General features: G+C 36.2%; 2 protein-coding genes and 1 non-coding gene across 3 annotated transcripts; 2 read left to right on the top strand and 1 right to left on the bottom strand.

Moving 5' to 3' along the window:
- The first annotated feature begins 8931 nt into the window (after positions 1-8931).
- On the top strand, positions 8932-10544 carry LOC109505514 (uncharacterized). Its single transcript, XR_012137919.1, has 3 exons — positions 8932-9201; positions 9876-9983; positions 10301-10544. It is a non-coding gene; the product is annotated as an uncharacterized protein (transcript).
- Positions 10545-13110: 2566 nt separating this feature from the next.
- On the top strand, positions 13111-15787 carry LOC105038455 (GRAS family protein RAM1-like). The gene has a single exon (XM_010914265.4). The coding sequence runs from the start codon at positions 14151-14153 to the stop codon at positions 15594-15596; it is 1446 nt and encodes a 481-aa protein (XP_010912567.2). The 5' UTR covers positions 13111-14150; the 3' UTR covers positions 15597-15787.
- A 3025-nt stretch (positions 15788-18812) lies between these two features.
- On the bottom strand, positions 18813-23439 carry LOC105038397 (mitochondrial import inner membrane translocase subunit PAM16 like 2). The gene is made up of 4 exons (XM_010914198.3): positions 23215-23439; positions 22346-22433; positions 20075-20205; positions 18813-19143 (listed from the first exon to the last, which is right to left on the bottom strand). The coding sequence occupies exons 1-4, from the start codon at positions 23434-23436 to the stop codon at positions 19021-19023; spliced, it is 564 nt and encodes a 187-aa protein (XP_010912500.2). The 5' UTR covers positions 23437-23439; the 3' UTR covers positions 18813-19020.
- Positions 23440-23503: the final 64 nt, after the last annotated feature.

Below are 23503 nucleotides of genomic sequence, written 5' to 3'. Positions count from 1 at the left end.
TTTTTTCCTTTTTTTTTTTCTTTTTCTTTTTTTATTTTCTTTTTCTTTTTCTTTTCCTTCTTTTTCTTTTCTTTTTCTTTTCTTTTCCTTCTTCTTTTCTTTTTCTTTTTCTTTTCCTTCTTCTTCTTCTTTCCTTCTTCTCCCGTGGGCTTGTTTTGGGCTGAAACAGGGGACCGTGAGGTCCCCTCGTTGGGTGGCCGACCGGCGGCGCAGCCGGCGTGGGACGATCATCGGCAGGAGAGGAGACGTTCCGACGACAAGGGGCGGCCAAACCGGTGGTCGACGGTGACCACCGGCGATAGAAAAATGATAAAAAGGAAGATTCTTCCGCAACAAAATCCGGCGACTCCGGTCGCCGGCGAGCATGCACATCGGCACGGGAAGGAAGGGGGAGGAGAGAGGAAGGGGAGGAGGCTTACCTCCGTCGCCGGCGAGGCTTTTCCGACGAGAAATTGGACGGCACAGTGACGGATCTCTATGAGGAATTTCCGACGATTGCCGCCATTTTGCCCCGGGATTTCTTGATGAGAGGAGAGAGGAGGGTTCTCCTCCTTAAATAGAGCCGGAGGGAACTCGTCTCCGACTCCGATTGGGAGCCGGCGAGAGGAGGAAGAAGACGAAGGGAGTCTTCTCCCCTGTTTTTCTATTTTTTTTTGTTCGTTTGGATTCTTACATGGGTTGGGCCGTCACATTCTTCCCCTCTAAAAAAAATTTCGTTCTCGAAATTTTTCCTGCTTAAGTCTTCGTATTTCTTTACTTGAATCTCATCCTCAAATATTTCAAAATTCTAATTCTTGATACAAATTTATTCTTAAATCATTTCATAAGGAAAAAGTTAATACATTAATATCGATCTGAAACGGAACCATTCATTTTCTTATTTATCAAGATCACCATCTCAAAGATTTTCAATGTTTCAAGATTTCGAAATTACGATCTTATTTTCTGTAAAAATAAATTATGTTCAATACCTCATGACTCAAATTAAAATCAAATCTATCTCTTGTGAATAGAAAAAGGTCAATGTCTCTATTCTTGCATAAGAACTTCATTCATCATCATTCATTCATTCATTTATTTATTTATTTCAAAATATTAACCACTCTTAATTTTAACCCATCATAAGATAGGAAAACATACTTCTATGAATCATATGATGACATCCTAATCAATCAAAATTCAAAAATATTTTCTCTTATTCGTACTTTCAAAGGTTGAAGATTTATCATCTCATTCTCGAACTTTTGATATTTTAAATTTTCGATACAACTTCATCATTAAGTCATTTCATAAAGATCAGTATCGCCATTGTTGATTGAATCAATATCACTATTTTCTAGTCATCAAAATTTTTTTACTCAAATCCTCAAACTCTTAAATATTCTAATTCTTGAAGCAAATTTTATCATTAAGTCATTCCATAATAAAAATCAATAACTCAAAAATTGATATAAATCAAAACTATATTTTTCTTATAATCAAAATCAATGTCTCTATTCTAAGTAAGTATATCAATTTTCTTTATCTAAACATTAACAACTCTTAATTAATCGATTCATTATCAAATTATGAATAACTCCAATCTATCTTTTGTAGAACAATCATCAATATCAATAGATAACCTCAATCTTTTTCATTCAGTCTGAGAAATAATAATGATCAAAAAAGTTCTAACTTCAAATTTCATTATACCCTGGAGATAAATATTTGAGTATAATAATCTAAGATCGAAATCATCATTCGATAAACAATCTCAAATTCTTTCTAATAAATAGAGAATTATAAAATTTAATTCTAGGATAGAAAAAATTTATCTCTAAATATTCTAAATCTAAAATCAAAAATCAAAGGTCCACTCATCCTAAAATTAGGATGCTAATTATTTTTGTAGCATAGTAGGTGGAAGCTCTACTTTTAAAAATCACATTAGGATATCTAAAATAATTCAAATTTTAAAATATTATTCTTTCTAATATCCATGAATTTTTTTTTTATATCAAACTATATCATTTATTATAATTCTTTGATTCAGAGAATCAGCATTCCTGACTTACTCAAAGTAATCCAGATTACCATGCTTCCGCTGCGCACTCTGATCTAACAATCAAAATTTCTTAGGTTCACCAAAAAAAAAATTTGATCAAATTATTTCTTTACCTTATCAATAGAAAAAATCTAAAATTTCAAATTTCAATTGAAGTCAAAGATTAACTTTCGATTCTCATTCATACTTTTACTGGTGTACAAAAATCTTGATTAACCCTTGAGTCCAATATCATATTTAAAACCATCATATAGATTTACTATAATCAATATGAATCAAATCTTAATTCTCATATCAATTCAATTCGATAAATTTTCAAATCAAAAATCTTTATAAGTCAAATTAATGGAAAAAAAAAAATCCTTCGATGCTCCACCAAATTTGGACATAATCAGAATATATAAGAATTTCAAATCATTATTTTTTTTTAAAATTTCTATCATCAGGATCTTCAATATCTATCAAATATCCTTTCATAACAATCATACAAGCTTCAAAAAAAATTAAATCTTCATTTAATAGTAGATTCAATTAGGGACCTCGTTAACAAAAGCAAAAGAACTCCATATCAATTTTTAAATCCAAAATTTCTAAATTGTAAATTCACATGGATCCTTTAATCTGAAATAAATATAAATCAGATCTTAATCTAAAAAATCTCAACCTCAACAATAATATCAGAAAATCTCTTGATCAACTTAGATACGAAATCTTTAAATTGAAATTTCATACATATCAGGTAGTCTCCAAGAGACATATTAAGACCTATTTTCTAGATCTAAGGATGATGATTCAAAAATTCCAGTACGATGAATATCCTACAATCTCAAAATCAATTTCATCAATAAGAAATAGACTTCATTGCAATATCTCCAAATATGCATTCATCCTAATATGCCACTTTACATATAATCCACATACCAAATTCAATTTCGATAAATATTCCAATCAAGCATCATAAAAAAAACTTTTTTAGCCTATTCTGGAATAACATTTTATTATCAAATCTTTATCTTGCCAATAATAGTCAACTTCTCAACTAGAAGTAATATCATAGTATTATTTTCACATCGAATTTGAACTTACGATTCACTTGAATAACCAATGATCAAATTAATAACCATAATGCATAATAAAATTTTATGTCAATCCTTTTGTGATTACTTTCGATCAATATCTAACTAACATATCATGATCAATAGATCATCCATCATATTTCAAACTCTATATGTTATAATCTCTTGCGATCCTTTTATACATAATCTCAATGTTTAATCAAAATTTATAAATATTTCTCCCACTACAATCATCAAAGATCTACACTATAATGTCCCTGGTGTCTATCCACTTACACCCATTCTATATCTGATTCTATGTTTCACAATCCATCCACTTATGCTCTGATACCACTATAATTGTCACGCCCCCAACCCGAGATTTTAAATCGAGGGTCATGGCAACCGCCGCATACTCATAGAAAACTCTTCCCATAAGCATGCAAGACATCTTATCATACTATCCTAAAACAACAGCGGAATAATTAGTCAACAATTTAAATCTAAAATATAACGACCTAAATTTTTTCTTTAATATCTCAATAAATTCAACAACGATTCAAAGGCTTTGCATCAAATTCAATAAGCCTTTCAACCTAAAATAAAAGTATGAAGATTCTACTTCTGATCACTCTTCCATTCATATCTTGTATCATCTTAATTCTTCAACATCTGTAAAAACAGTAAAATAGGAGGTAATGAGCTAGACAGCCCAGTAAGCAATGATCACTTTTAAACAGATTTCATCAGGCATTTAAGTAAATCATCATTTATAAAAAAATAAGCATATAGAGTTCATCAATTCGAAATCAATTTCAATTATGCAACATAATTCATGCCAAATTCATTTCTTTTTCGAAAATTTAAGTTTCTTTCCAAATTTTAATTTCTTTTGTTCTTCAATTTTTTTCGTCAACCATGAGCTATGACCATATTTTCTCTGTGGCAGGGTCATAATATCGCGTATCTGCTTGCGGTAGGCTGCGAATCATCTGGTAGCCATGTCCTTTGGAACCGCTGATCTCTATGGCGGTTTGTCGCTGGTCTCTCTGGCGACATGTCGCTGGTCTCGCTGGCGACATAAATCCTCAGGACAATCAATTGCCAACATATATGCCCCCATTGACGGGGTCCTTTACATAGTCAGGTTGTCAATTCTTATTGTTTCTTATATCATAATTCTTCATAAATCATGTTTCATATTCAAATTTCGATAATAAAATATATAATCATGTAGTATCGAAATCAATCAATATAATGCATCATGAAATCAATATGTTCAATCATGCTTCATCATAACATTTCAAATAAGATATTTTCATAACAAAATACCATTCATCCAATTCATGCATCGTTTCACAAATCATGTCAGAAGAATACATTATAATTTGCCGATAAATCTAGAAAAAATGAAACATTACTTACCTCAAACGTATTCCAATAAATCCACATAATTCTCTAAATTTTCTTCCAAAAATTCTATTCGTAGATCATATCGCGATATCCCATGATCAAACATCCACAATCCTATACAGAATCAATTTCAATAATTAGAAAGAATACGAATACCATATTTCAACGGTTTAGATTGGGTCCGATCATCTAATTTCATCTAATCAAAATCTAATTAGGACCTAAACGATCCAAAGTTTGACTGTCAGATCAAATCGGATTCGAAGTGATAGGACCGAAGTTTCTTCATCGATTTCATAAAATTAAGTGGAGAGAGAAAATCAGAGGAGAGAGAATTCATGAGGTACAATTCGAATTGATCAAGTGACACAATCCAACATTACGATTGGTCCAATATCTCAATTGGTGAAATCAACATGATCAAATCAAGTCATGGCTAGATCGAAATCATGGATAATCAAATCTAAAGATTCATGGTCTGATTAAGGTGGGTGCCAGTACGCTGTCTGACAATCATGGATCAGGATTCTTCATTAGAATCAGATCATGATTATTAAAAAAATTTTTTTCATTCACTAACCTTTTTAGAGAGAGAATCAATCAAGAGAGAGAATATTTTAGAGAGAGAAAATTCTAGAGAGAGAAAATTTATCTTGAATTTTTCAGACAATATGATTCAACAAATCCTGATCGATCAGATCAAATCATGCTAAAATTATCATGTGGATAATTCAATAAGATCATGAGAAATAAAATCTAAAAATACTTGATCTGATTAAAGTGGATGTCGGTGTACCGTCCGACGATCACGGATTAAAAATCCATCACGAGGATCATTTAAATTCATCATCATTCTTCTCAAAATTCTAGAAATCTTAGGAGAGAGAAATAATCTAGAGAGAGGATTCTAGAGAGAGAAAGTAGAGAGAGAAAGTTCAATTTTAGATAGAGAAAATACTAGTTCAGGCTGAAAAGAGAAGGAAGAGAGAGAAACTCTCTTTCTCATATTTTATTATTTATAAATTAATTTATTTTATTTTTTTCTTTCTTCTTTTCTTTCTTTCTCTTTTTTTTTCCTTCACGGAAGAGAGAGGAGAGAAAATCCTATTTATTATTATTATTATATTATTATTATTATATTATTTTTCTTCTTCTTTTTCCTCTTTTTTTTTCTTTTTTTCTTTTCTTTTTCTTTTTCTTTTCCTTCTTTTTCTTTTCTTTTTCTTTTCTTTTCCTTCTTCTTTTCTTTTTCTTTTTCTTTTCCTCCTTCTTCTTCTTTCCTTTTTCTCCCGTGGGCTTGTTTTGGGCTGAAACAGGGGACCGTGAGGTCCCCTCGTTGGGTGGCCGGCCAGCGGCGCAGCCGGCGTGGGACGACCATCGGCAGGAGAGGAGACGTTCCGGCGGCAAGGGACGGCCAAACCGGTGGTCGACGGTGACCACCGACGATAGAAAAACGATAAAAAGGAAGATTCTTCCGCAACAAAATCTGGCGACTCCAGTCGCCGGCGAGCGTGCACATCGGCACGGGAAGGAAGGGGGAGGAGAGAGGAAGGGGAGGAGGCTTACCTCCGTCGCCGGCGAGGCTTTTCCGATGAGAAATTGGACGGCACAGTGACGGGTCTCTATGAGGAATTTCTGGCGATTGCCGCCGTTTTGCCTCAGGATTTCTCGATGAGAGGAGAGAGGAGGGTTCTCCTCCTTAAATAGAGCCGGAGGGAACTCGTCTCCGACTCCGATTGGGAGCCGGCGAGAGGAGGAAGAAGACTCCCTTTGGGAGTCTTCTCCCCTGTTTTTCTATTTTTTTTTTTTGTTCGTTTGGATTCTTACATGGGTTGGGCCGTCACAATAATTTATCAAAAAAACAAAAGTACAACAAAAGAAAAAAAAAATCTGGGATGGTCATCTCCTTGGAGGGCTTCATGGAATGATCACCTGCAGGATCATCAAGGTGTCCATTGGCGGCATGACAGGGAGGAGCCATGTTTTGATTTGGAGGTTTAATTGAACCCCCAAATTTTGATGCAATACCTTTAGGGTATGTAAATATTATCCAAATTTTTTTTTTATATATAGTTTTGAATTTTTATAAAATATAAAATCTTAGTTAGCTTAGTGGTTTGAGCCTTCACCCTTCATCCCCCGTATCCTCGTTTAGAATTCTTTCTTTCATTTTTTTTTTCTCTTTTTTTTCTCCCTTACGAAATGTTAAATCTAGACTCAGCCCTCTCTTTTTTCCCTTTTGTAGCCGTGAGTCTGCAACCCCCATTATTTATTTATTTATTTTAATTTATATATTGAACCTCATAGTGAAAAATTCTGGCTACGCCACTGACGGCGTCATTGTCATCATCTTGATTGAATGGTTACCAAACCAAAGATCCAATGGAGGGGGTGGTTACAGTGGCCTGCATGGCCTTTGTGGTCAATACTGATGGTGGGAGCACCAGCAAATCTGGTAGGTTCAGATCCAATGGTCAATGGAAGGGTTGTGGCCTCCTGCATGTTAGAATTTGCTATAAGAAGATTTCATTAAGTGTAAACTATCTCTGCTTATAGCATGTCACCAAATTTACAATATAAATTTAAGTGCAGACATATATTTAGTCCCATAATGATCATACATCGAAAAATTTTGAATGTTTATATAGAATCAAAAAAATCCTGATGCCATTCTTTGATAAGGATTTTTTTTTTTTTTTTTGGATAAGATCTTGAGTCGTTACAAGTCAAACGGTAAACGGGTGGAGTTGATGCACAAATAAAATATGTAATTTTTTTAAATACAGACATAAAAAAAAAAAAAATGGAGGGGCACTATCGCCACCTTATCCATGCAGTACAAACCTTCCTGCCTTCAGACCTGCTGAAGATAGCTAGGGTATTGATGATTATTGATCATATATAATCGACTGAATTTTGAAGAATAAATGCTTTGATAAAAAGTTCCCTGGACTTCAACTAGAATCAAACTTGTAGAATACAATAAACTTCGGCGTTCATCCACTAGCAGAGGATCTCAAAAAATGGAAATAGCACAAAAATGAGTCTTGAGTGAGCAAATTAAGGTGACGTGGGACTAAATTGGCCGCTAAACTTCTGAAGGGATGTTTGAATTAAACAACTTGATGTTTAAATCTTTTTATTATAGCACTACAAGACAATAAAAAAAAAAAGAAATTTATATATCTGTATTATTATTATTATTATTATTATTATTATTATTATTATTATTATTATTTATTGAATGCAAGACAAAAACTAAAAGCTCCGCATGTATTAGATAAGCTTGCAAGGGAAGATCATTATGTTGATGACTGGACCTGAAACGTAAATTGTTTTATTCCTCGAATCCATTATCAAATTGCATTCCCACTTGTCTTCTCAGCAAACTACAAACTAAGAAATTTCATGCTTCACTCATTCTCTCTACATTAACCTATACTCTTTCTATACTTTCTTAAAAAGAGCAGGTGATTCGTTTAAAAGCATACAGAAGTAGCTGGTGAAAACACTCGGTGAATCTAAATTGGAGCTGATGAATCCGAATGAGGAGACCAGTTGTGCAAAAAAAAAAAAGTTCCATAAAAACATTGTATATAGAAAAATATGTGACTGTATAGCATGCACCAGAGGATACCACATGTGGATAAACCATAAAAACAAAGATTCACAAGCAACTTAATAAGATAATGACCTACAAACAGTTGGAAACTACAATTATTAAAATCTGACAAGCAAAGAGGCGTAGTTAAAAATATCATGCTAATGGTGTAATACCCTTTAATTCTGAACAAATACTTTCTATGGATAAGAAGCAAAACTACCTCAACCACAAACGACCAGAATCACCTACAATAATTCCGAACTAACTTTTACTCATTTTTTTCTCTTCAGAAAGAGCATGTATCACGAGGTAGGCTGATGGCTCTAATAACTAACTTGGCGGCGGACATGGCGTTTTCCTTGTGCCTTGGCTTCCCTGAGCCTTAAGTAAGTCACCAAGGAAAAGACTACTTCGAAGGAATCAGTAATCAGTAGAGGTCATTGTTTCCTTAATCCTAGGATTTTCAGAAAACCAGAATACATCTAATAAGCTTTATATCTAAAACATCTTGGAATTGTGATATCTATAAAATTTGAATATCTGATAAGCTTATTACCATTCCTCCAAGTTCATTTCTGCGTCCCTTCCCGACTTGTGTGGAATATGTCGCACAGAAATTGGCTAACTATCCAAAAAAGTAGTTCAGGAGTAAAGACACACACAAAATAATCATAAACGGTTCATTTGGAGGATTCCTACAAGCGTTGTTCAAATGACCACATCCTCACCTGCCCCATGCCAACTGATTTGACCGACGTCCGCATTGCAGGCTGCTAAGTAGTCACCTTTTTTTTTTCAGGTTCCAAACTGTTGAAATGAGAACATTCAGTGTTTAGTCCAACTCTTCTTTTCCATCTTATATTCCAACCGTTACTTTTGACATCCTTCCATATATACCACAATCCAGCCCTGCCTGTTGTTCTACATTCACCATTGCCTCCTTTTCCCTGATGTCGTCTGGGACTGAATCGAAGAAGAAGAAGAAAGCCTCCGAGGTGGAGGTCCTTTCATGGCAGCAGAAGAAGGAGCTAATCGACAAGGAAGAAGATTCCATGGAAAGAGAAGTGGAGGAGCTTATCTCATGGGTGAGTCCGCTGCAATTAATGTTGTCTACCAAGAACTCGTCTGTGTTGAATATTTTTATATTTCAACATGTATGCTTGAAAATAGAAATTAAGGAAATGAATTTAATATGGTTACCATGTTCGATTCTTCTAAAAGAATGCACTATTTCCAAACAATTACTAGCAATTTATTGTATCAAAAATAAAATCTTTTGGTTTTCTACCATTTATCATCAAAAGGTATATGTTATGCATGCATTTCAGTGAAAGTGTCAACCGGATCTTTTGACGTATACACAGCCTTTGCTTTCATGCCATGTGGCGAAGAACAAGGGGACAAAGTGTTTAAGAGAAAAACCTTTCCCATAAAGGGAGTTAAGAAAAACTTTCAAGCTGGATTTCTTTTTCCTTTGTTTTTTGTGCTTGTGTGTGGGAAACCAAGAGGCAAATTTGTTGTTTTGAGAGAGATCTTTTGACTGCTTTTTAAGGTCTGACTAATGAGTCATCCTCCACATGTTCATTTCTCTACTATTATATGATCCAGATTTTTGTCGTACCAAATGAAACTCCTACAACTAATGCAATTAAGGATATTTCTCTTGGTCCTCCATTTGAATAACATTTTATTTTCTGAAAGATATTTTTACACCATGTCATCAATTTAGTTTGTTTTTTCTTTATTTTGGGAATGGCAGACAAATATGATAGAATCCATGGATGATAACCAACTAAAGGAGTATCTGCAAAACAGGCCAGAAAGCTTGAAAAGTGTGAAGATAGGGAAGGTTGCTCCGGGCAAAAAGGTAAAATGAGCTTACCAATCTACCCAGAGAGATGAATACAATCTCAACATGTAAAACTTCGGACAAATTTAAGTACATATGTATTTTTTCCTCCTGATTCTGTTTTACTGAACCAATGGAGAAATTTCCTTTGCACTTGGTTAATTGAAACTGGTGGATGGCCATATTTTATCCTAAAAAAAAAAAAAAAGAGAATAAAATAGAAGCTAATGGATTGAAACCACCGCCATAATTTCATCATCTGCTAGTTTTTGGAACATTAAGTAATATTTAACTAAAATTATTCTCTCTAAAAGTGTTTGTTGTGAACGATGCAGGTGAAAAGGAATGCAAAAACCGGGTCTTCAGCCTCTTCCTCTCAAGGACTAATGGCTTCAATTTGGAAGTTTCATAAAGAAGATGACGAAGAATCTTCTATGGCAGTCCGCTGACAGGAAAGAGAACATCTGAAATCCCTCTAGTAGTCTATCTTTTGTTATAATTCTGATATATAACATTCCATCTGAGATGCCTTGTATTTGTTTTATGTGATCTTCCACCTCATTTGACGTTCTTAGTGCATTGAAATCATGTATGGACGCAAGTATACTGTGCGTCTCCATTTCAATGAAATGGTTGATACCTTTTCTCTCTGTCCCTCCAAAAAATATAACATGCATCCATGAAATAAGATGGTAGCTTAAGGATCAAAAGAAATGGAAGATAATTACACATGGTAATTTTCTCTCAAGAAGTTACACACGTTCACTGTTTTAGTGGTCTACACGGTACGTCTTGGTAAAAATTTGAAGAGCTGATCCCTAGCAAAGTCTTCTTCCTTGCTTAAAGCAACAAAGGATAGAAGCAAACTTAGCCTCTCTACGCACCACTAGAAAACCTTCAAATATCGCTTCTTTTGACACTTGTAATCGGTTACAAGGACACAAAAGGACAGATGGCTCAATTAAATTGCCAATTTAGGTGGAAAGGATTGTTGTTGCAAAGAGACCTGGGCAAATACCATGCTGGAAAAGGAAAAACAGAAGACTACAAGAAAGATAAGAAGACAACGACAGAGTGACAGAAATGGACTCTTACAATTGGTACTGCTTTTTCTTTCCACAGTTTATCATCAATGATGAGACCTCTGCAGCATGGAAGACCATTGAGTTACATGGCCATCAGTGTGCCAAGATTGTATCAATGAGAGGCCCAGATGCAAGAATAAATCCAACCATATTTTGTCTGGATCAAGCTGTTTATATGGCGACAATTAATCCAACCCATATCTTTTACTAAGAAGAACTGTATTTAAAATTCAACAATATTTTGGCTGGATGAAACCACTGCTATGATGACAACTGTTGTGCATCAACCTAAATCACTAATCGCTAGTCCTGGTGCCTCTCCGTTCAATGGCAGCTAAAGTTGGTGCATATGTATTTGTTCTACGTCATATTAAAGTGATAGAATTCTAATCTCTTGCAGATTTGGTTTATCCCAGTCGTCACAACAACAGGTGGCCGAAACTTCAACAGTTAAAGACAGGATTTTAATAAAATTTTGTTGACTTCAACTGATAACGCCACCCATCCATTGCTAAATTTTTCCTGCACTTTTGGTGTGAAACATCTAGGCTTTTGTTTTTATTTCAAAGAGCATTTTTCTCATGTTTTCCTGCATGAAAGCCGTTACACTAACGATAAAGGTTTTCTTCTCCCCTCAGTAGTCAATATACCTCAAGTTTCTTCACGGATTCGTTTTTTTTTCTTCCTGTTCCCATGATACTTTTTCTCCTTCATACTTAGAAAAAATTAGCCGGTTCATATTGATGCTGGGGCCGTCATCTTTGATAGAAGCTGAATTTCTCATGTCATCATTGATGGAGGCTAACTTTCTCTTTGTTTTTGGGTCTCCATGCCTCTTTCATCCTACCATAAATAAAAAGAGAGGTATACTCTCTTCAGTAAGCTAGCCTGCAGTCGTTAGCCCTCCAGCTAACCTAAGCAGCTCCTATCATAGTCATACAATATTCCACAGCTAGAAGCCTTATATGGAAAGTCAGCAAATTTTAATCACCATTAGAGTGGTATTGTAACTTAAACAAATTATTTTAAACTGATCAGCTTTGCAACAACTAAGCGTTTTCTCGGCATGGCCTGCGAGTGCTATTTGTGAATTGCAGCATGGTTGCATAGACTAGTCAGATATTATGATTACTTCTTGCAAATCTTGGTTAAACAATGCTGTTCCTGAATATTAAAGTAACAAATCATGGAATGCAGGTGTAAAATAATCCAAAATTATTAAGCAAAAGTTTAAACAGCAGAGATTACATGTCAAAATAGATAGTGGAGAGATGATGAGGATTACACAGATGCAAAAATTTGCTAGATTAGAAAGAAAAGAAAGAAAGATAACTTTAAATAACTTTAGGCACAAGACAGTAGTAGGAAAACATGGCTGAAGCTCCAGTCACAGAGCATGTCAGCTGGTTCTCTGAAGATCTTCAGCTCTACTACCAGAAGCAGCAAACAATTCTAGAGGCCGGTTTCCATTGTCTGTTCGAAGCAGAGATGGGATTGTCTTCATCTTCGGGCAAGCCGATGCAAATGTCGGAAGCTCTTTCTGAGAAAAAAGCAGAGACCATTCATCGAAGAGATTGATTCTATGCAGAGCAGTGCCAACGGCCGAGGATTTCTTGTTAAGAAAGATCCTGCTATTTCTTTCCTTCCAGCAGAACAATGAAACCACAGCAATCAGCATGAAGACAGTTGAATGGAGGTTCTCTGAGAAGTGTACTCTTCTCCAAGTTGAACGTCAGTCAACCGGTCAGGAAGGTGCGAAACTCCGAAATGGTGGCAAATTGCCTTTCAAACCTTCATCGCAAACAAGAATTTAACAAGGATATGATCAATAGATTCGCAAGGATCGTCACAGAAGACAGCCTCCCAAATATTTGTTGAGTTTTCCATTGAGATTATGTTGGGTATTGAGTTTATTCTTCAAGCAGAGACACAGGAAATACTTAATTTCAAGGGCACCTGGAGTTTCCAAAGTGAATTAGCATGACAGCATTTGATACTTGTTTTGTTCCTATGAATCAGCATTTGGGTTGGGTAGGGGGTTGGGGGGGGGGGGGGGGGGAAGAATGATTCCAAGGGGGAGTTTCTAGTCGATTGAATTTTCTCTAGTAACAAAAGCCTTAGTTCCACTCTGTATGTTGGGTCACATTTGGTGATTCAGTCAGGAAGGCAAAGCCTGAATCATGATGCTTCAAATTCTTTTTGCCTCAATATGTAATTAATATTGCTTTCCCCATTTGTGGACTTGAACTCGGGTCTGGAAGGACACTGTGACAGATCAAAATTTAGATAAAAATTGTTTGCACAGAATTTAGATACTTTGTTTTTTTTGAAAAGTAGAACTATCTATCTGCTTACAGATAGTGAAAGATGACATCTAATTATTTTGATTTCCATTTTTCAGTGCTTCTTATTAGACTTTAATGATAGGTGTAAACTTTTCTTTGCACCTTGTGTGTTTTATCACTTCCCATGGTATGTTCTCACTGCTCTGAGCTATCGAACTTTTGGAGGAGATGAAAGGCTGGTGGTTGGAAAGGTTGGAAGAAAAGGGCTTATAATAATACAAGATAAGATAATCTGTTGAGGGGGTGGGATTGCTTCTAGAAAGCGGGGCAAGGCGACAAGTCGTGTGGAGACAAGTGATGATTCCCAGCTCTTTCCTTCCCTCCTCTTTGTTCTTGGTCGACAACCTCATGGCATCTTTGAAACATTCTAATTCCAACCACTTCTCTCACTCCCCAACAGAGCCCATCATTAAAACCAAAACCATAGAAAAATGTAGAACAAAACAAGGAGAAGAAAACACCACCCACCGTCTCATCCTCGGAATCCAAGGGGAATATCAATCCAAAGACAAGAAGGAAAAGAAATATATATCAAGGCGAGAAGATATCCTTCACTCAAAAGGACCTTTGTATATGCCCAAGAAGGCAAGACCAAGTCCTCCCTCTCCTCCTTTTCCTTTGTTCTCTTCTCATGTGGTGACACAAAGGAATTTTCCATAAACCTCCTTCTCCACCTCCCTTAAAATTCTAACTCCAACCCTTAATTGTTTACTCTCCCTCCATTGCCAACTCTTGCACCCTCTCTCCTCTTGTGCATGTGCATTTGTAGCTCAGAGAGAGCGAGAGAGAGAATGCAAGAAGATATTGGAGAGGAGATGCCAAGTCTTGACTTGGGTATTGGCAGCACTTGGTGTTCGAGTGATGCGAAGAAGAGGAAGAGAAGAGATGAATCTAATAGCATTGCATGTGGTACGTTAATGCAAGATGTCTTGGATAAAAGGTTCTTTAGGTTACTTCAAGAAAGGGAGAGGATGTTAAGAGTAGACCCCAGAAGGAATGAGTTGGAGGATGGAAAGGGTCTGCAACTGATTGATTTGCTTCTCGTGGCTGCCACCGCAGTTGATGCACACAATGTAAGCTCAGCTGTTGATGCCTTACATGAGTTGTACCATCGTGTCTCCTTGAATGGAGATCCAATCCAACGGGTCGCAGCTTACTTCACAGATGGCTTGGCTGCGAGAATTCTAACAAGAAGGTCTCCATTCTACCGAACAATCATGGCACATACCACAGCAGAAGAAGAATTCTCAGCCTTCACCCAACTCTACCAGGCGTCACCATACTACCAGTTTGCCCATTTCACTGCTAACCAAGCAATAATTGAGGCCTTTGAAAAGGAAGAGATGCAGAATGGAAGAAGGCTACATGTCATAGATTTCGATGTGTCATATGGATTCCAATGGCCTTCTTTAATCCAATCCCTATCTGATAAGGCCACAAGTAGCATGCCCATCTCTCTCCGAATTATGGGATTTGGTGGAAGCATTGAGGAACTCAAGGAAACTGAAATAAGGCTTGTCAATTTCACCAAGGGCTGCCGCAATTTGATCTTCAAATTTGAAGGGCTGCTGAGAGGTTCGAGTAGCAGTGATTTTAAGATTGAAAAGGATGCAACGCTCGTCGTGAACTTGGTTTTTTACCTGCAAAACTTGAGAAGCTCTTCAGAGATATATCATACATTGATGGCTATCTCCTCACTGAATCCATCTGTGGTGGTTCTGGTAGAGAAAGAAGGTAGCCAAAGACCACAAAACTTCTTATCGAGGTTTATGGAGTCTTTACATTACTATGCAGCCATGTTCGACTCGTTGAATGACTGCCTCCCGGCTGAGAGCACCGAGAGGCTGAGCATCGAGAAGAACCATCTCGGTAGAGAGATCCAGGCCGCCATGACTAACGAGGAGAAGGAAGAGGAGAAGCACTTGAGGTTTGAGAGGCTGGATACATGGAAGAAAAAGATGGAGAGCTTCGGTTTCGAAGAAATAAAGTTGAGTTCAAGGTCTATGAGCCAAGCAAAGCTGCTCTTGAAGATCAGGAGCCACTGCTCAAGTATAGAACATGATGGTGGTGGTGGGTTTCGAATTTCTGAGAGAGATGAAGGGCATGCGATATCTTTAGGATGGCAAGATAGGCATCTAACAACAGTTTCTGCATGGCACTGCATGCAGTCACCCAATTGCTCACCAGGGTGCAATTTGTAGATGCTTAAACATTTCCACCCTCTACTTTCTTGTATTGGGGCATCTTTATTGGTTATCAAATCAACTAGTAGCTGGTTATTTCTACCCCTCAATGTAGATTTTTCAAAGAAATTCTGCCAGTCCTATACAATATCACTGATCTCAATTGTCCAAAGCATCAATGAAACAACTGGATATATTTTTGATTTCTCCACCACTTCAATTTTTTGAGTTTCATTATGTTGTGCAAGAAGACTCACCTTTATTGTAGATGGAGTTCTGGTTTCTAGATGGATAGAATTGAAAGGAATGGAATTCTTTGCTATAAACTCTAAGAGCAATCCTGTGAAAATTCTCATATTTCTGCAGAAAGCTCTACATTTTAGCTGATTTTTCTCTGATGATTAACTGAGGAATCAGGGAGCAATTCATATCAGATACTAATGGAACAGTAGAAACTATCTGTTTGCAGATCCAGAACACTTTCAGGGACACCCTTTTTTTGTGTACCTGTATACCTAATAATGGTGCCAGCTTTGGAAGCAAAGATCTTTTCCTCTAGTCCGCCTTGAGGACAAGACTGTTAGGTTATCTAACTCCAATGCTTCCATTTTGAATATAACACAAAACGTCTGTATGCTTGCAGGGGGAGACAGTCTCAACAAAAGAACCACTTGTGGCTTCCCACTGGGAGACATTTGAAAATGATTTTGGATACAATAGCAGCATTTTTCTTCTTCTTCTTTTGAGAAGTTTAATGAGTAGTGGAAGAATCCAACTACTCACCGATTTTTCTTCAAAGCATAAGGTTGAAGGATTTACATAAAGTGATTACATGGTAGTAATTCCCAGCTCCATGCAGAAGGTAGAAACCCAAAATGAGAAACACAATAACTTCACAGTAAGAGAAAAACCCAAAATGAGATGTAAAGGAGACTCAGCTGATTCCATCTGCAAAGCAATGAAAAAACCAAAATAACCCAAAAGAGGAGACTCAGAGAGTAGTATTTTACCTAAAATACTGAATGTACTTTTTGAAAGAAAAAAAAAAACCCTCTTAGAAACAGTCTGTGTACCTAAAATCTTAATTTGCACAAGAACATGGGCAATACCAGTTTTTTTATGTCGATCAGGTCAATTTCATATTGATTATGATCTAAGATAGATCACACTAGATCTAGATTGCGACTAATATTATTTAACAACTAAGTCTTGGGCTTAGGCAGCCAAGAGTTTGTTTAAGAAATGTACCTCGGTCTAAATACGGTATCAAGCAAATCATGTAAAATTCTAATCTTTTGATTATGAAAGTTATCATAGATTAAGATTGTGACTTTTTCAAACCTTCCAGCTTAGGCTATGTGCCAATGGGGTAGACAAACAGGTGAGTTGTTATAGACAGAGATGTTTTATATGCTGTTTATTTTTATTTTTTATATGCTTTGCACGACCTATTCTTAATTAAGTATTTGAGTCAATTCAAACAAGCGTGCATCATATGTATGAGTGGGTCCCTGATATATTAGATTCCACCTAATCAAGATTTGCAGGATATTGTTATTTTATTTATATATCTGTTTATTTATTTATTTGGAAAGAGACATCTAGGAGAATATCAGAACAGAACCGACAAAGATTGTACGACAAATCTGGTGGTTGTAGGAAATTATGGGTTTTTATTTTGTAAATCATGAAGGGGTTAAATTGTTCGCACCTGATATTTACAATCTGATGTGCATCTTGAGGGCTCCAGGTTAATTTATTATTATGATTAAAGGCAACTTATTATAATGTAAGTTAGCTACTTGTTCTTCAATGGTTTGTTAGCCGGTTCATGTAAAACATTTGCATGCATGGATATAGCTAGGAATGTGAGAAACTTTGTTGCCATAGACAGTTAATAAGGATACAGACCAAAATAGATCATTCTCTAAAGAAGTATCATCATGCCATTTAGGAGTGTGAATAAGCCCTGAAAAGATCTGAACCCTCTTGAGAAAGTTATGCTAGTCTGGAAGAGAAGTTTAAACTTCAACAGAATATGTTCCAAAAGAAATGATGCTGGATTCCTTGCCCAATTTTTTAATCAAACATGGCAAAATAAGGTTCAGACACCAAACCTTTCTTCTCCTCGTGGTCAATATCATCAAGTCAATTGAATCTTGGAATAGGATACAGTGCATTACGTGGCATTTCATTAACACCAATAAGTTCAGCATTAGAAGGATTCCATTTTGGAAGTCGGACTAAGATGTCAAGGCATTCAGATTGGTTCCTGGCCAGCGAATATCCACTCAGATATAGACATGGGACTTTATTTTCCTTGGAAAAAGCTTGCATCTCCTTGCAAAGACTAAAATAACCAACAGAAGTCTATGGCTTGTACAGTATATCACTACTTGGAATTTTCCTTTGTCCTTACGCTGTGACCAACTTGAGGACTTTCAGATAGCTGTGGGGAATACTCCCATTGTGGAAATCCACCAACAGCCATAGCTTCAACATTGCAAGGAACTTCTTGGAATTAGAAGAAGGTGGTCTTGATCTTCCAGCAAACAGCACATGAAAGTCTTCCATACAGACACTACGAGGCAAATGAAGGTCCTGGCATGATTTGGTAACAACCAGGTGGGCAAGTGCCTTTCGGCTTTCATATTGTATCAGCTGAGATGGAGATGAACCAGGATCCCAGTTTATCTTGGCCGACATAATGAGTGGAAAAAGATTAGACAAAACTTAGATTTTCCATTATACCAGTCAATATTCAAAGACCGGGATATCAGAATCTCAGCCAAAATAATAAATCTGAGATTAGAAATTATATTCAAACACTGATTTCAAGATTTACTAATTATAAAAGTTTTTAAGAAGTAAAAATTGATCGAACCGAATGAATCGCTATAAATATATCATATCAATCAATATTTTGAATCTTATCAATTTATATCAGCCATGACATTAGAGCCAAGATACACACAAACATACTGATACAACTGGAGATCTTGGTAAGGATCTTGGCTGTGATAAAAAAACATTGCCGAGATTATAATTGCATTGTTAATCACAGATCAAAAATTGTGAATAGAAAGAGTAAACCAAAATCTTGACTGAGTTGAAAACCTTGCTACAATTATAATTGCAGCTATTTCATGTGAATTGGGGGAAGAGAGAGAGAAAGATTTGTGAACAGATATGCCAGTTTAGCTTCTCTCGCTATTATTGGCAGAGTGGATAAACTTGTCGGGGATAAAAAATAGCATCCCACAAATCGTTGGGATAAAAGTTTTGAGTGCCACAGGCATGGACTACATGGTACAAAGAAAAACCATTGTATTCCTTCTGAAAAATTACATTTGAACCAGCAGCAATATTTTCAGACACCTTCACAACTCTATAGATATATTGAACATAAAATTTCACATATAACGGGGAAGGTTAGCAGACTTCATCCTTTTCCCTCACCCTTCCCTTGGTATGCAGCTTCTAAACATTCTTTGGCCCTCTGAACCTTTGACTGCAGGTAAAAGCTCCCCTGTTTGGCGTTCCTCTCAAACAAGACATCATACTTCTGCAAATTTGGCAAAAAGAACGACTCAGATTCAGATACCAAATTTCAATATGATATATAAGTATGACTTGGGTCAGGTGACCACAGAACAAATTCTTTAAACAGCAACCACCACAACTAAATATTCCAAAAAACAATCACGTTGTTGTACACAGTACATGTGTTGTACACAGTACATGTGAGATGGGTAATTCACTGTCCAAAGTAGGGGTGCATATGAGCCAAGCTGCTCGCAAGCTGCTTAAGCTCGATTTGAATCCAAACTCGACTCAACTCGACCATTACCGAGCTCGAGTAAGAAAATACTCAGCTCCAAAACTCGCCGACTGTGTGTATATACATATATATAATATTTTATTTATAATATATATTATTAATTAAATATTTCAAAAATATAACATAATATTATATTTTGTTTTAATTATATTTTTTAATTACAACCAAGATGCAAATTTGAGGTCGAGTATAGCTCAATTGATATTTGAGCCAAGTTAATCTCAAGTATTACTGTTTTTAGTTGTGTCGAACTCGAGCTTGGATATCAAGACCTAATCGATCTTGAGTCAAATCTCGAGCCCTGAGTATTTAGAATTGAGTTGAGCTTAAGCCTCTAGCTACTTGATTTGACTTGGCTTGATTGCACCCCTAATTCAGAGATAGTGAGTTGATTGGCTTTATCTGATCAGAGTGTTAAGCATGACCTGTGACTCAAATCAGGAAGAGTCATCAAGTGTATGGTCAAATTCCATACTTCCCGATAAATTCAGCATACAAGAACTATAAAATGCAAGGAAAAAAAATAAATCAAATTTTTATTGCATGAAAAGGTGCAGGATGGGAGAATAACAAACGTATATACTCAGCAGGCAATGTAAGCACTCGGCCGCTAATTGTAACAATCAAGCAATGTAAGTGTGAATCAAAAACCAACCTGCAGAACCTCTTCCCAGGTTGATTGCTCACTAATCCCCAATATCTGCCTAGCCTCCTGTTCGGTCATGACTTTACTAGCTCTACGTATATTTTGTATAGTTTCATTTGCAACACCAGTTTTATTAGCATCTGCCAAGAAAAACAGAGAGAAAAAGAAAAAATCAAGCACTTTTCACATGCATCTGGTATGTTATAAAGATAGAGATGACTCTACGCTCTTCAGCTCATTGCCAAATTTAAGAAATTGTCTGTAGCAACAACATAAACGGACAGTGAATATTGATAAGAAAGTAGTTACTAAGAAGATATCTGTCCAAACTGTCATAGGCAGTGAAGATCATATCCATGAATCGTATGGTGACTTTCTCATGCAAAAACAAGTCAAACATGCATGTATATGTTTAAGATACATGTTTACTACCATAGATAGAAAACTTTTAAGCTCATGTAAGGTGTCAATTTATTTTTAGAAAATGCTAACCTTATTCGATGAAGATGAAGGCTTTTCAGTTCAATTAGGAAGTCCTTTACATGAAATACTACATTGAAGTAACAACATTAATTATGAAGATTATATTATTTTAACAAATCTCTCTCTCTCTCTCTCTCTCTCTCTCTCTCTCTCTTTCAAAAAACATGATTCAGGATGTTACAAGGGAAGTTTCCTTAATAACACGTTTGAGCTCTGAAATACGTTGCTTGATAACTAAAGTTCTGGAATAACACATTCTTTTCATATTTTGACACCTCAAAAACATGTTTGTTCCACTAATATCAGCCTGTTCTTATAGAAATATACTTCACCAGATGATTTCCTCTTGTTTCACTCAAGCTTGGGACTTGAAAATCTTGAACCGAGTAATATAATGTTCTTCTTATTGTCATCCTATTGTTAATGTTCAGAAGTAATATGTGTCATCCTATACAGAGTTTTATCCAACTTTTTTCTGCAAGTGAAAAGTCTGTCCTGCTCCATATAGGTGAACACATGCACATAAACCGTCCACTACAAGTCTAATTCCAAACCTCCTCTATACTACAGTGGCGTACCACTAGGCCAACCAGGGGCAGAGGTGGACACATTCCTAAAACAACTTTAATTCAGGAGCAGACATGGGACTAGAGTTGGAGGGGCAACAGGAACTCACCATCACAAACTGTCATCGCTTCAATATGGAATTTGTGCAGACGAATGGAAGCTTTAAGGTATTATAAGGGCACATGGCCTTGGAGACATGAGATATTAAAAAGTTAAAACTTTGTAGATTGGAGATGACTTTTAATTTTGGGTTCCAACCACAATTAGCTGGTTACCAGTTACTTTAACACGAGAATAAGAAAGTTTATTGGTACATAACATAGCATGGTTAATACATACCAATTCTGGTTTCTAACGGGTAACATGGATAGACCAAACCCAATATCAAAAATACTTCTCTTTCTCACACAGTGTTTTGATTAGTGAACACTTTGATAAACAAAGCATGTGGCCACACACACAACAGAGTTAATGCTTGATGCTCAGACTTTTCCTTGTGATCTATTTTTTGTAAGATTTGTTTTCCTTGATATACCTCTAAAAGTTTTACTTTATGGTTGGAATTGTACAACTGGTTGGAATAAATAACAAATTATAAACAAGAAACAATTTCAGCATGCAATTCTTGATGATTACTTGCTTTAACAGCCATTCAACTACAATAGTGTACTAATTATACTATAACTTGAACCCCTCGTTGTTCTCACCACCATAATTCAGCACCACATCGTCATGGGGAAGTCTTCAATACCAGCTTTTATAACATGATGAAACTTAATCTCTATTTTTCTTTTACAGGATAAAGTGAGTTCATGACTTTGGTAGCCAAACAGCCATAAAAGCAATATTTCATGTACATTATGTCAACAAATTTCAACACTAGTTCAATTGCTAGTTCTGTATTTTCTATATTTAAGGATTCCAGAAGGCCTTCATTATCATCATCTTAGGGCCTACATGATGGAGTGCTCCAACAATGATATCTTCTCCAAGCATTTGAAAATTGAAAGGTAATTCTATTAAATAGAAAAAACATCACAAAATAATTCCTGTCACAGCTTGCTCAGGGGGATCGTAATATCTGAAGCATAAAATGGGGATAAAAAATGAGAACGTACAAAGAAAATTCCTATTCCAAAGTCTCAAGCCTTCAACGATCATAAATAAAGAAATATAAGTAAAAGTCTATCAATAATAATTATTAATAGTGATGTATGGCACCGGACTTACTTTCTAGTGCTTTGCGATATGCTTGTAAAACAGCCCTTCCTAATATCCCAGAACCCATAATGATCAGGTTGGCAAGAATCTTTGCAGCCTGTGTCAAAGAAAGAAAATGCAAGATAAAGCACCAAAAATATGCAATCAAGACTCTAAATACACTGTGCGAGATAGGGATGCTTTTTTTTTTTTGTCCTTGATAAGTTAAAATTATGTTAGCATCTATGAATAAAATCATCACGATTATCTTATACTGAACAACTATTACGTGGATAAACAATCCAATTAGCTTCCCCTATCGATGAATCCAGAATTTCAAATTTTCATTTTAGCATAACCAAGTAGCCCTAAAATCATAATTTGAACAGTCTTGGCACAATAATTTAATAGCCAAAGGCAATGATAGATACAAATGTGAGTTGTAATGCACAATGAGAAAATTTAATAATTACTAATGCTTTCTAACAGATAGAAGTTTGCAATAGGAAATGCAACTAAATTTTGGTGTAACGAGTCAGCCATTGGGATTTTAGGGATGCTCTCCTGGCTTACTTTAGAAAATATGATGGTTAGTATAGTTTAAACAAAATTTGATTTTGAGAACGTACGTGAGTAAGCATAAAACTGCTTGTCTAACACCAAGCCACAACCTATTCCTGTCGTCTCTCCGACCAAAACCCTTGTTCCACTCGGTCGAAAATAGCAATAGGAAGAACAAAATAGATATCAAAAGATAAAAACTTTTTGTCATCGGACCATAATATATCACCCAAAAACCCCACCCATAAGCAGAATCCACAAGAAAAACCTACCCTGATCTTGACCCAAGCCACGAAACCAAATTCCAGAAGGAAAGGGAAAGGCAAGAGAAAACGTACCATGGCTACGTTGGAATGCGGATAGATTAGCTCCGGCGGGACGTCGTCGAATCGATTAACCGATCGAAACCGTATAAACCACGCTCCGATCGAGGAGGGGATGGGATTTCGGGGAGACGCGAGAAACCCTAGCTGCGGGGACGGGGGGAAGAAGAAGGGTATGGTGGGTCCAGAATCGACTTTAATGGCTCGATATTTACATCTATACCGCGGGTATCCCATAGAAACTTTATACGCGAGACTGCATATTTTTGCATCGTTCGCTTGTGACGATATTCTCGTACGTTCC

Source organism: Elaeis guineensis, chromosome 1 (genome assembly GCF_000442705.2).
Source record: "Elaeis guineensis isolate ETL-2024a chromosome 1, EG11, whole genome shotgun sequence".
Lineage (NCBI taxonomy): Eukaryota > Viridiplantae > Streptophyta > Magnoliopsida > Arecales > Arecaceae > Elaeis > Elaeis guineensis.
This window is presented reverse-complemented; position numbering and strand designations above follow the sequence as displayed.